Below are 12,296 nucleotides of genomic sequence, written 5' to 3' on the forward strand. Positions count from 1 at the left end.
AGCCCAATCTGAACTTCAGTTGCCATTTTAATTCTGGTCTTTCCTTTTGCAGTGACAGTGAGTGAGGTTCATCATTCCATATCCATCATGGTAGAGATATACCTGGTTCACGAAACACCAGATTTGTGCAAATTTACAACAATCTGTAAAAGTTGAAGTTCCCAAAAGACAACTTGCTTTCCGCAAATTAAAATAAGTAACTAAATGAAAACAAACAACTTGTAATAAAGTTCAAACGACACCTAGCATTAAGTTGTTCCATGAATTAAGAACAAGGGAAAAAACTGTCAATTTAAGTATATCCAGACCAAATTTATATACAGAAGATACATGAACATAATGTACCGTAGAGCACTCTTTAGTTAGTAGCTAAGGCTAATGTCAGCCCGTACAGTTCCTACGTGCACAACCTACCACACACAAGGTTCAGCAGTGTAGTGTATGGCATGACCAAGCTTCATGCTAGTAGCAAAATTCACCAGCAATTCAGCGGAGTCACCGGCAGCTTATCTTCAATCTCCCAAGGTTTGAACGGAAGGGTACATAAAGAGGATCACGATTTCTTGATTTCCCACCGGCGACCCCGTATGACAAAGCCATCAGGTGCCTGCTCAGTGCCTTCCCAACTGTCCACGGCGGCAGCTGAGCTCGAATCCCTTCGATGCCTTTTCCCTTTACCAACGATCCCACTGTCACTGGCGCTCCCACTTATGAGAGGATCATCAATACCACGAATTGTCCTCTCTGGTGTGGATGCGCTCACCCAATTGTCATCCCGGCTTTGCCTAAACTTGATGTTGTTCTTCATTTTGTCAAAGCGCTTCTCCACTGGTCGTACTGCTTGGTTAACAGTGAACTTAAAATCTTTTACCACCTACAGAAAAAAATGCAGGAGACATCAAAGATAGATGGAAAAGGAGACATCCTAAATAAATTTCCAATTAGCCTCATGAAGTTTAAACACAACATATAATAGACTAATGATTTCAAGTGTAATCTGCATGTAAAAACTCACATATTCTCCGCTGCCAATCACAAAGTCTCGAACACTCTCTTTAATATTAGTTGCAATTATTTCATCTGGTTCCAACTGCGGAAGCCTCACTTTGGTAGGTCGACTGATATCCTTTATCTCATCAGGATCCACAGGATCAGAGGCAGCGTAGTCCCCAAGTACTGAAATGTTTGTAGGCGAATATTGTTTACCTAATAGCTCATAAGGTTTTGCAGGGAACACGTACAGGTGAACAACTGATGCTACGCCCATCTGTGAAGACATGAAATATGATAAGTAAACAAGAATAATTTTGAAAGCCTGTCTAACTTGAAAAGGTGAGGTACCTCTATACAAATGATGAAATCCTGAATACTTGTTTTTAACTCCAAGCTCTGTGCTAACGGACTTCTAACCAAGCCCAAAGAATACATGATGGCAATTATCACACCCTGCCACCAGGTCAGGAACACTATAGACTTGAAGGAAAGGAATTTAGCCAATGGCTTAATATGTGCCAATTCATCCTTAGTAGCTGTGTACCATTCCACTAAACAGTATAGGGCCCAATATTGACTGAAGTTCAGCACTACAGCAAAGTAAGGGTATCTGCAGCACAGAGTGATTAAAATTAAATAATGCAATTTCAATTTTTTAACCATTTATATTTATATATTGCAGAAAAGGAGTGGAATGCAAGACGAAAATATATTTGCCACCATTTATCAGAGCTTGTAGAGATAGTTGATTCATGAAAAAAGACATTTCTGTGAACCTATTATAGTATTTATGCAACATCCTTCAAAAGGATGATTTTTCCTTTGAGACTCAAGAATTAGTGAAAATGCAAATTCTCACTCGGACAAAGAAAAGTAAAGGTATCTGCAGCACAAAGTGAACAAAGCTAACCATGCAATTTTCACCATTTATATATAGCAGGAAAGGACTGTAGTGCAAGATGCACATATATTTTCTGAGGGCAAAGAAAAGCCTATCACAATCCATACAGATAGAGGATTCATCTTCAAGATGACAGAGATTATTACACATTTGTGTGTGTGCCTACCAGAGCCTTTCTTAACCACCCTTCAAAAAAATAAACGATTTCAACACTACAGATATTCAATCGATGAGAGATGGATGGTTCTTTTTCCTTCAGGGCTCAAGAACTAGTGAAATGCAGAATTGTCAATCCAACAAAGAAAAGGAAAACGTGTCTTACCCACATCCCCATTTGAATTCTCCATCACAATATACACCAAAAGGTTGAAGAATAAGAGACAGGCTAGCTGTGAGTGTCTTTATAATAACCTGCACATGCATGAAGTATTTAACTAAAGTTGCTCGTAAATTCAACTGTTCTGATTCAAATTAGATGGACAAGGGATCGTACATATTGAAATATACCAAATTTGATAATGTGGTAAAACCGCACACCGAGTCTCCATGGTTTCAATATGTAATTAATAGGAAAATGATGATGAATGACTCCCTTTTCAGAGACATGATGCAGCAGAGGTTCCCCGGAATCTTCGCCACCCTCCCTCTTCAAAAATGCGATTGTCCTATCCTCACCACCTATATTCCAATTGCAGTAAACAGTGAACCGTAGTAAACAAGCAGTGGCAATTGAAACGGAAACAGGTAAGCTATTCCAAGTTTCCAACTGTATACATTACCCCAAATGAAATAACAGCAGAATATATTTTTAAAAAATCTGCACAGGAGTATATCAACCTAACTGCTAACAAATCAGTCTCATATAATATCTTTAACAAGTCAATGCTTCTTTTGTTTTTATCAAGAAGAAACAAGAAGCGGATAAAAATAGTGTTGGCATCCTATGAGTTCTAGATAGCATATCTTTTATAACCTAATATAAACAAAGTCAATATGAGCCACTGTTTAGTCCTTGAATGAAGGGTAGTGACTTCATCTAGTTGCATAGCAAGAAAGATGCACTAACAAAGGCTTGTGGTTTCAGAAAGAGAATTCTTAGAAAGTCTGCAGAGAGCCTTTTTGCCAGATGAAACCACTGATAACAACACTAACAATAAGCTGTTACGTTTGAATAAACTACAGCACAAGCATGTTGAAGCCCTTTCACACCTAAGATCACCTCCATCCAAGCATGCTATTATACCAGTTGTTCAGGAATATAAACTGTGTCAAACATGTTCCAGTTTATGGATGTCCGTACGATATCTAAAACAATAAATGAAACCATGCCTTGTTTCAAAACCAAATAGCTGCATTTTAAGCGTAACTTCATATCCATGACCCATGTACCCTTAAAAGGGAAAAGAATATATATCTAACAGCTTTTATGTTACAGATTGATAACAGAAAGTGTACATCCAACCTTTAAGTAGGTGTAACAATGCAAGCAACCTCTGAGGGTGGCAATTTAGAAGTTAAAATGTCTCAACCTCAGGGGAAAAAAACTCACCTAAACAAGCAGTTATATATCTTCCAAAGCAATACATAGCAAATGCTTCATAGGCATCACGCAAGATGCCACAATAGACACTAGTGTCTGGATTTACCAATGAAACATACTGTTGCAGAGAAGTACCAAAGATCAACAAATAAGCAACTAGATGAGCTATAACCAATCAGTAAAGAACTAGAAGATGTTTTAGAGGTATTACTGATTCAATAGCGTAGCAAGGGACCATCAAGATAACACCAAGAACAAATTTCTGTTCCTGCAACAGAGCAAACATGACAAGATGGATATTTGATTATTTACAAACAATAAAAAGGAAACATTATTGAGCATGCTGTGGTGGTAAAACAAACCTCTGGATTGTTGTACGCCGAGAGGTGCTCAAATATCAAGTACATCGAGAGGGAAACAGAAAGAAGCATAAAGAATCCTGATATGAGTATGGCCCAGGTGGGCGCTGCGTATTTGTCCATCAAGGGCAATAGAAGCCCAAGATTGACCCTCATGGAAGCTGATAGCACTTTGCTGACCTCCAATTCTCTTAGTCATCAACATTATATAGCTACACGTTCGCTATAAGACTGATCATGCCAGGAACATGGATGAAATTACAGTACAAATCGTGCAGAGAGTTTACTGTCTGCAAGACCAGTGTATTAAGATATATTAGATAAACGATCAAAAGTTTAAAAGGTCAATAAGATATTTCAGATGATAAATAGACTGCCAAATAGATAGATCCATTCATATACAAAATTATGAAATAAATAAATAGTCTTACGATGAGTAGTGATTTGCAAGTATGACCTAAGAGATGCCACATTACCACTTGCATATAGACGAAAGATTTTTACCTCTCTCAAATTATTGAAAAGTTAAATCTGAAAAATCCTCTTGGATAAGTTAAGAATCGCTAGTGGTACAAAATGCAAGCTCAAATAAGCATGTCAGCAACCAATAGAACGTGACAAACTTAATGAAATCATTGTTAGCAGCATCGTTTCTATTCTTAGAAGAACAAAAAAAAAATAGAAGTGTCATCTCCTGAAGGCAACGCTCTCCTCACGGCTACGACAAGAAATAGAACCATACTACAAACATATATATAGCTCAACCAACAAACCCGGTGAGATTATTTTCTGATGCGGAACCAGCGAAAAGATGAGATGAAGGCCCCGACCATGCGGACAAACAGCAAAACGCCAAACCCTCCAGTAGTCGCGGGGGGGAGGCTATCTAAATCTCCATTCCACTGGAAGTTTGGAACCATCCTCGTGTGGGAAGAATAAAGGGACGACTAAATTCCACTCAAATCAGACCACGGGTTATACTAACTATTACTAAGATAACTAGTTGGATGAGCTGGGAGAAAGGATTAGCCACGATTCGACTCGAAACCCTCAAGCGAAAGAGAAAGCTGAATCAAGCACCTGAGCTGCTGCCGGGGTTGAAACGGCCTCGAGGAATCGAGACCAATTCGAACAACGAACCGGAGGGCTCGGGCGGCAGGGGTTGCCGGAGGCGCCTTGCTTACTCCGAGACAAGAGGGGAACGGCGCTGCGCCGGCGTCGCGTCTCGCGGTCGCGGCGCGGGTCAGGGCGAGAGGGGTGGGGGCTGATCCGCTGGCGTGGCGTCGATAGCTTTCTCGGTGACGTGCTCAGGTCTAAAACTAGCAAGATTTGAGGTGTGGGCTCGGTTGATGGATGACAATCAGGCTTTTCTTCTGGCGCTGTGTTTAGTTCGGAAATTTTGGGATTCGACTGCCTAGCATTTTTGTTTTTATCTGTTAATTAGTGTTTAATTATAGATTAATTATGTTTAAAATATTCGTCTCGTAATTTTTAATCAAACTGTGTAATTAGTTTTTTTCATCTATATTTAATGCTCTATGCACGTATCGCAAGATTCGATGTAATGCCTAGGCCTTGTTTAGATTGAGAAAAATTTCAACCCGATGAATAGTAGCACTTTCGTCTTATTTGGTAAATATTGTCCAATCGTGGACCAACTAAGTTCAAAAGATTCATCTCGTGATTTCCAACTAAACTGTGCACTTAGTTTTTTTTTTTACCTACATTTAATGCTCCATGCAAGTGGCTAAAAATTGATGTGATGGAGAGAGAGTGAAAAAACTTGGAATTTTGGGGTAATCTAAACAAGGCCCTACTATAACATTTTTTGGGAAAGTTTTTGAACTAAACAAGCACTTGTTCTTGCGAACGGGAGTCTTTTGGAACTCCAACAAAAGCATTATTGCGATGGAGTTGTCATGGTTGTCAGGTGGTGTCGTCATATTTCATATCACCAACTACCGGTAAACTTTTAGCATCGCGCGTGGGTTTAAATGTCTTAAACACTAAGAATTATGGGGGTTATATTAGTTTAGGCAATGATCCCTACGTTCTGTGCGAGGATGTTTGTGTTCCTGAACACCAAAAGCTCAGGTTTTGTGACAGGGTTACAAGCGGTGGTGAGAATATTCGAGAGAATGTCTAGATCATCTAGAGGGTCACAATGTGTCCAACCCCTGAGGGAGATACCCTATCTCGGATTTATATAACCCGGAATTGAAGCAGGAGTTACAAAAAATATGTAGGGATTTCATATGTCGATTGGATAGGGTGGGTGTCCCATGGCTAGTGTCACCTTGTACAGCGCAGCGCAGTCATAGCAAATTCTATGGAGCAGTGACTATATATTTTTATCACGTTGTAAATGTGAAAGTAATATTTAATTTAAAGGGCTAATGCCGTATGTTCACCTAGCGGCTCTCCAAAGTCCAAACTATACTGCCACAGCAACTCTATGGTACTGCCTATATGTTTTATCACGCCACATATGAAAAAGTAAATATTTAATCTAACCATAATCATAGGCTGAGGATGTCCGTACGTCTGGACGGACTCCGACCCGCCCACGCGCGTACGTACCGTATGCATGCGTACCCTTTGGAAAATATCAGCCACTCGTTCCTCTCTCTCGTCCGCATAGGTGCCTTGGAAAATATCAGTCACTGCTTGTTATGAGGCTGGATAACTGGAAGGGATTGGAGACTGGGAATAGCAGGATTTGGGGTACATTTAGCAAGAACAGAGTCGAGGTTGGGGAAGAACACGGCTGGCTTCCGTGGGATACTCATATTAGTTGGGGAAACAGTTACAGAGTTTGGTTGTTCGATGATGAATCCTTGCGGTGGAGGCAGCTTATATTCACGCTGCTCTAGTTACACTGGGTTGCACGCTAGGCCCAACATACTAGGCCCGCTACCGAATTAGGCCCACTAGCTATTCCCTAACACTCCCCCTTCTTATACACAGCTTGTTCTCAAGTTGAGAACTCCGGGTACTTGAGCTTCAGATAGCCAGCGCCTTCCCAAGTCGCCATGACCTCCGGCAGTCCTTCCCATTGTATGAGCTTCTGATAGACAGTTGACAAACCTCGAAGAATGCTTCGGTCTTTCAGAGCCTTAAGAGGAGCTATTGCCAGACAGGGATCAGTACATATTGAAAACAGGTCTGGACTGACCACCACTGTTGTAGGAACATGTTTCTTGAGCTGGGAGACGTGCACAACTAGATGTATCTTTGCATCTGCTGGAAGGTTAAGCTTATATGCCACTTTACCAATACGATGGAGAATATTGAATGGTCCATAAAACCGAAATGAGAGCTTCTGATGGTCTCTTGATGCAATAGAGGATTGAATATATGGCTGTAGCTTCAAGAAAATTGAATCTCCTTCCTGAAACTCTCCCTCAGTTCTATTTTTATCAGCTTGTGCCTTCATTCGTTGTTGAGCCCTGATCAATTGTTGTCTAATCAATTCCGATAGCAATTCCTTCTCCTTCAACCACTGTTCCAAATCTGACACAGAGCACAGCTGAAGATTGACAATGCCCAGCTGTCTAGGTGAATACCCATACAATACCTCAAATGGTGACTTGCCCAATGCAGAATGAGTTGTGGTATTATACCAAAACTCAGCAATAGAGATCCATTTATGCCATTGTTTAGGACAAGAATGAGCAGTGCATCTCAGAAAGGCTTCCACACTTTGATCCAATCTCTCAGTTTGACCATCTATTTGGGGTGATATGATGAACTCATCATTAGCTTCGTATCAGATAGTCTAAACAGCTCTTGCCACACAGCACTAGTGAATATTCTTTCTCTATCTGAGATGATTGCTTTTGGTAACCCATGCAGCTTATAGACATTGCTCATGAAGAGTTGTGCAATCTGTAAAGCAATAAAATGATGCTTCAAAGGTATAAAGTGGCCATACTTACTAAACTTGTCCACCACTATCAACAGGGCATTGTATATTTTAGATGTAGGGAGTCCTTCAATAAAATCCATACTAATCATCTCCCAAGCCTATGTAGGAACCGGCAGGGGTTCCAACAATCCAGGTGATTTAATCCTTTCAGTTTTGGCCTGTTGACATATTTGTCATTCCTAAACAAATTTGGTCACCATTTGTTTCAAACCTGGCCAAGCAAACAAATGTTTGACTCCAGCATAAGTTCTAGCAATACCAGAATGGCCTCTAAGCCCACTATCATGTAGGGCTATTGAAGGGTCGAGATGGCGGACTAAAGGGGGGGTGAATAGTCCTTTCTAAAATTAATCGCGTCGGCTAACCGAAACAAGTTCGGAATTAAAACTATCGGTCTAGCCAAGACTACACCCATCTATTTATGTTCTCTAGCACCTTCCAAAGATACTAATTAAGCAACAAAGGTGTCGGGTTAGCTAGAGCTCACCTAACCAATTCTAGAAGCAAGGTCACACAAACCTATGCCACTAGTACTTTAAGCAACAAGGGAACTCCTACACATGCTAGTAAGCAAAAGCACAAAACCACCTAAGCTCACTAGCAATGCTCAATAACAAGGCAACCAATGCTAAATTAGAGAGCGCAAATACTTAGCTACACAAACTAAGCAATGTGACTAACAAGGTTACACAAACCAAATTAGCCACGCAAGGGAGCTACTTCTATGCTACACAAGCAAGAAGGTAACTAGTGAGCTACACAAGCTAACTAATTATAAGAGCAACTACACAAGCACAATGTATATAAAAGTAATCACAAGCTTGTGTAAAGGGATTGCAAACCAACGGGAAGAACAAGGTTGACACGGTGATTTTCTCCCGAGGTTCACGTGCTTGCCAACACGCTACGTCCCTGTTGTGTCGACCGCTCACTTGGTGGTTCAGCGGCTAATTGGCATCGCCAAGCCCGCACGTCGGGCACCGCAAGAACCTACCCTAAAAGTGAGGGTAGCTCAATGACACGCTCAGCTAGAGTTGCTCTTCACGGCTCCCACGGGGCGAGCATAATGCCCTTCACAAAGCTCTTCACTGGAGCACCGCACAAGCTACTTGCGGGCTTCGACGGAGACTACCACCAAGCTGTCTAGGAGGTGGCAACCTCCAAGAGTAACAAGCACCACCGGCTTGCAACTCGATCACCTAGTGCCACTCGATGCAACTTCACGATGCAATCACACTAGAATCACTCTCTCACACAATCGAATGATCACTATCAAGCATATGTGAGATGGAGGGCTCCCAAGCACTCTCAAGCATGGACACAAAGTCCCTCGAGGTGCTCTGCACCAGCTATGGCTGAGACCACCTTCTATTTATAGCCCCACGGGCTAAACTAGCCGTTACCCCTTCACTGGGCAAATATCGGGTTGACCGGATGCGCCGGTCAAATCGACCGGACGTAGGACCTCAGCGTCCGGTCAACGGATGGCTGCCACATCATCCCTGCCTTCAAATATAGAGCGCCCAATCTCAACGGTTAAGTTGTGATCGGACATAGCACAGTGTATGACCGGACGCAGGACCCCAGCGTCCGGTCACTTCCAGTAAGGTTCCACTCGTGACCGGACGCGTCTGGTCGGTCATGATCGGACGCAACATCAGCGTCCGGTCCTTCTCTAACTTCTCTGCGTCGCCTACATCACTGTATGTCATCCTGACCAGATGCACCCTGCCAGCGTCCAGTCAAAGATCGAAACCGCGCACTCACTGCTGCCACTAACCGGACGCAGTACCCCAGCGTCTGGTCACCACGCGACCAACATTCGGTCCACTCTGGGAGACCCTGTCTTTTCTATATAGGGCACCGGTGGCACCGTCGGACTGTCTGCACTCTATGGGCGGACACTCCGCCGGTGGAGTTTCGAACCCTTGCCACCGTTCCTTCACCGAGTTGATCCACATCAACTCCAACTTCTTCTCCTTTGCAAATGTGCCAACACCACCAAGTGTACACCTCCATGTATATGTGTGTTAGTATTTTCATAATCATTTTCCAAAAGATTAGCCACTCAACTTGCTACGCCACTTAATCCTAGCGACGATGCAAAGTTAGATCACTCGAGTGGCATTAGATGACCGATATGCAAACAAGTTTGCCCCTCTTGATAGTACGACCATCTATCCTAAACCTGGTCATAAACTTCTCTACACACCTATGACCAATGAAATGAAATACCCTAGGTTATACCTTTACCTTGCGCATTTCATTCCATCTCCTCCAATGTCGATGCAACACATGCACCAACATGATCAACAATGATATGATCCACTTCATATCATCACGTGATCTTGTTGGTTCATCGATCTTGACTTCACTTGCTTTTCACCGTTGCCTTCGTCCATCGGCGCCAAGTCTTGCTTAAGCTTCACTGACACGCGGTCCATCGCTCCAAAGCCTCCAACTTGCCCTTCACGCTTGCAACAGGTCGATCAAGCCAAGTTATGTCTTGATCTTCTCCACCTTGGTCACATGACTCAATGTCATGTCTCAATTGCAATGAGCTCCTTCATCATCACATGTGTGAGCTTTGCAACATCTCCAAGCCATTTTCACCTTCATGGCATATGTTGCTCACACACATGTACCTGTGGACTAATCACCTGTGTATCTCACATAAACACAATTAGTCCACCTAGGTTGTCACTCAATTATCAAAACCACTCAAGAAACTTTCAATCTCCCCTTTTTGGTAATTGATAACAACTCTACAAAGATATAGAAATTAAGCTCTTTTGGATTCATGTTGCTTGCCCAAGCAATTTTACCATGTGAAAATGATTTTGGACAAGTACCACAAACCCAAAATGGTAGTATTATCTCCCCTTACATATGTGCTAGAGTGTTTGATTTGAAGTTTGCACATATGCATAGATTGGAATTGTGGGAGAGTAATTACTACTAAATGATGCTAAGGTGTATAGAGTAAACCTTTAAAGCGTGATACCAATCGGAGTTACACTTTTAAGTTCATCCTTAGCACCTTGGTTAGCTAGATATCACTTGGAAATAAAATCACTAGATACCTTGTGAGATCAACATTAAAACCATGGTACTAGCATTACTTGAAAAGCATACCAAGTGTCTAGCTATCATCCTATGCATGCTAGTTTTCATTTCATCAATCAAAGTCTACAACTAGCATGCATCACACAAGCATGCATATTGAATTTAAGAACTTATGCAATGCAAGCAAGCACATGAATATGCACATATCAAATGCAATCAATCAAAGTTCATGAGCTTGCTCCTCCTACTTGTGTGTTTCTCTTGTCCAAGAATTTTGATCCATCTCTTTTCTTCAATGTTGCTCCCACTTTGTCCATGTTCATGTCCAACCTCTACTTCTTTGTTTCAATCTTTCTCAAAGCTTTCATATCTCTGTACAATCTCTCCCCCTTTGTCATCAATTTCCATAAAAGGTGTGCTTCTTATTGATGCAAAGGTATGCATTTGGGGTAGATGGTTGAGGCTTGAATTTTGCATTTTTGATGGACATCACTTGATTGTTGGAATGACACCACTTGTAGATACCACTTGTAACTTATACCACTTGTATCTTGTGTAGGGCTTCTTGAGATATCACATATAGGATCTTTAATCTTGATATCAATTTGTGGGACACCTCCCCCTATGTGATAGTATGGGTCATCCATTTGATACACTTGAGCTCTTGTAGGTGAGGAATGCATTCTTCATTTGATGATCACTTAAAGTTGAGGATCACTTGTGAAACCATCGTCTTGCATGATTGATACCATATGTAGATGTGATACCACTTGAAAGAATCTTTTAGTATGGAACCACTTGTTGGATTTATCAATAAAAAACATTTCTTGAACATTTGTTATTTTCATGAGTACCATTTATAGGATATCACTTGTGAGTTGATCTAGACATCACTTGTAGATTCTTGATGAAACACTTGAGTCTAGATACCACTTGTAACAAACAAACTAGATATCCATTTGTATTGTTGACTTGTGCTTGTACTCTTATCACTATCATGAGCTTCTATGGTTGACTTGAACTAAATTGATTTGCTTAAGCTTCTAAGTTCGGTTTGAACCAATGACAAGCTTCTTCACACCTCTTGCAAAGGTTATCTTGTCAATGTTGTACTTGTCACTTGTTAGCAATCCACATTAAGTCAAGTAATTGGTTTTACTAGCTCATGAACAAATTCATATACTAACCACTAGATTAATTTATCATTCAAGCAATAGTGGTAGGCTTTGAATTTAAACATTTTATTTGTTATGCATGATCCTATGAAGCATGTACTATATGCACTAACCGCATACTAGTAAGGGATGAAATGATCATGCACATTACAATGATACATTTGCTATGTTGGAGTAGAGGATAGTCACATAGATTCCAATTCATTACTCCAATAGCAATGTGAAGTCCAATTATAAGCTTGGTGAAGACCAATGGACACCATTTTGAATTTCACTCTTCATCCATATAAAATGAATATCACTTATGATCAAGTGCACTTTCTTGTTATGGTTG

At 41.2% G+C, this 12,296-nt stretch overlaps 2 protein-coding genes across 3 annotated transcripts; both read right to left on the bottom strand.

Moving 5' to 3' along the window:
- Positions 1-201: 201 nt before the first annotated feature.
- On the bottom strand, positions 202-5,108 carry LOC136512819 (protein LAZ1-like). Of its 2 annotated transcripts, none has more exons than XM_066506819.1 (9): positions 4,874-5,108; positions 3,797-4,083; positions 3,646-3,702; positions 3,444-3,552; positions 2,402-2,572; positions 2,217-2,328; positions 1,342-1,603; positions 1,016-1,267; positions 202-874 (listed from the first exon to the last, which is right to left on the bottom strand). In XM_066506819.1, exons 2-9 carry the CDS (start codon positions 3,947-3,949, stop codon positions 554-556), a joined length of 1,437 nt encoding a protein of 478 aa, XP_066362916.1. In that variant the 5' UTR covers positions 3,950-4,083; positions 4,874-5,108; the 3' UTR covers positions 202-553. The 2 variants fall into 2 exon arrangements, with proteins under 2 accessions (XP_066362916.1, XP_066362917.1); XM_066506820.1 differs by having other exon boundaries at positions 2,217-2,305; positions 2,388-2,572; positions 4,874-5,107.
- Positions 5,109-6,767: 1,659 nt separating this feature from the next.
- LOC136511377 (uncharacterized) lies at positions 6,768-7,229 on the bottom strand. The gene has a single exon (XM_066505456.1). It carries the CDS (start codon positions 7,227-7,229, stop codon positions 6,768-6,770), a length of 462 nt encoding a protein of 153 aa, XP_066361553.1.
- Between the last annotated feature and the right edge of the window lie 5,067 nt (positions 7,230-12,296).

Source organism: Miscanthus floridulus, chromosome 16 (assembly GCF_019320115.1).
Source record: "Miscanthus floridulus cultivar M001 chromosome 16, ASM1932011v1, whole genome shotgun sequence".
NCBI classification, from domain to species: Eukaryota; Viridiplantae; Streptophyta; class Magnoliopsida; order Poales; family Poaceae; genus Miscanthus; species Miscanthus floridulus.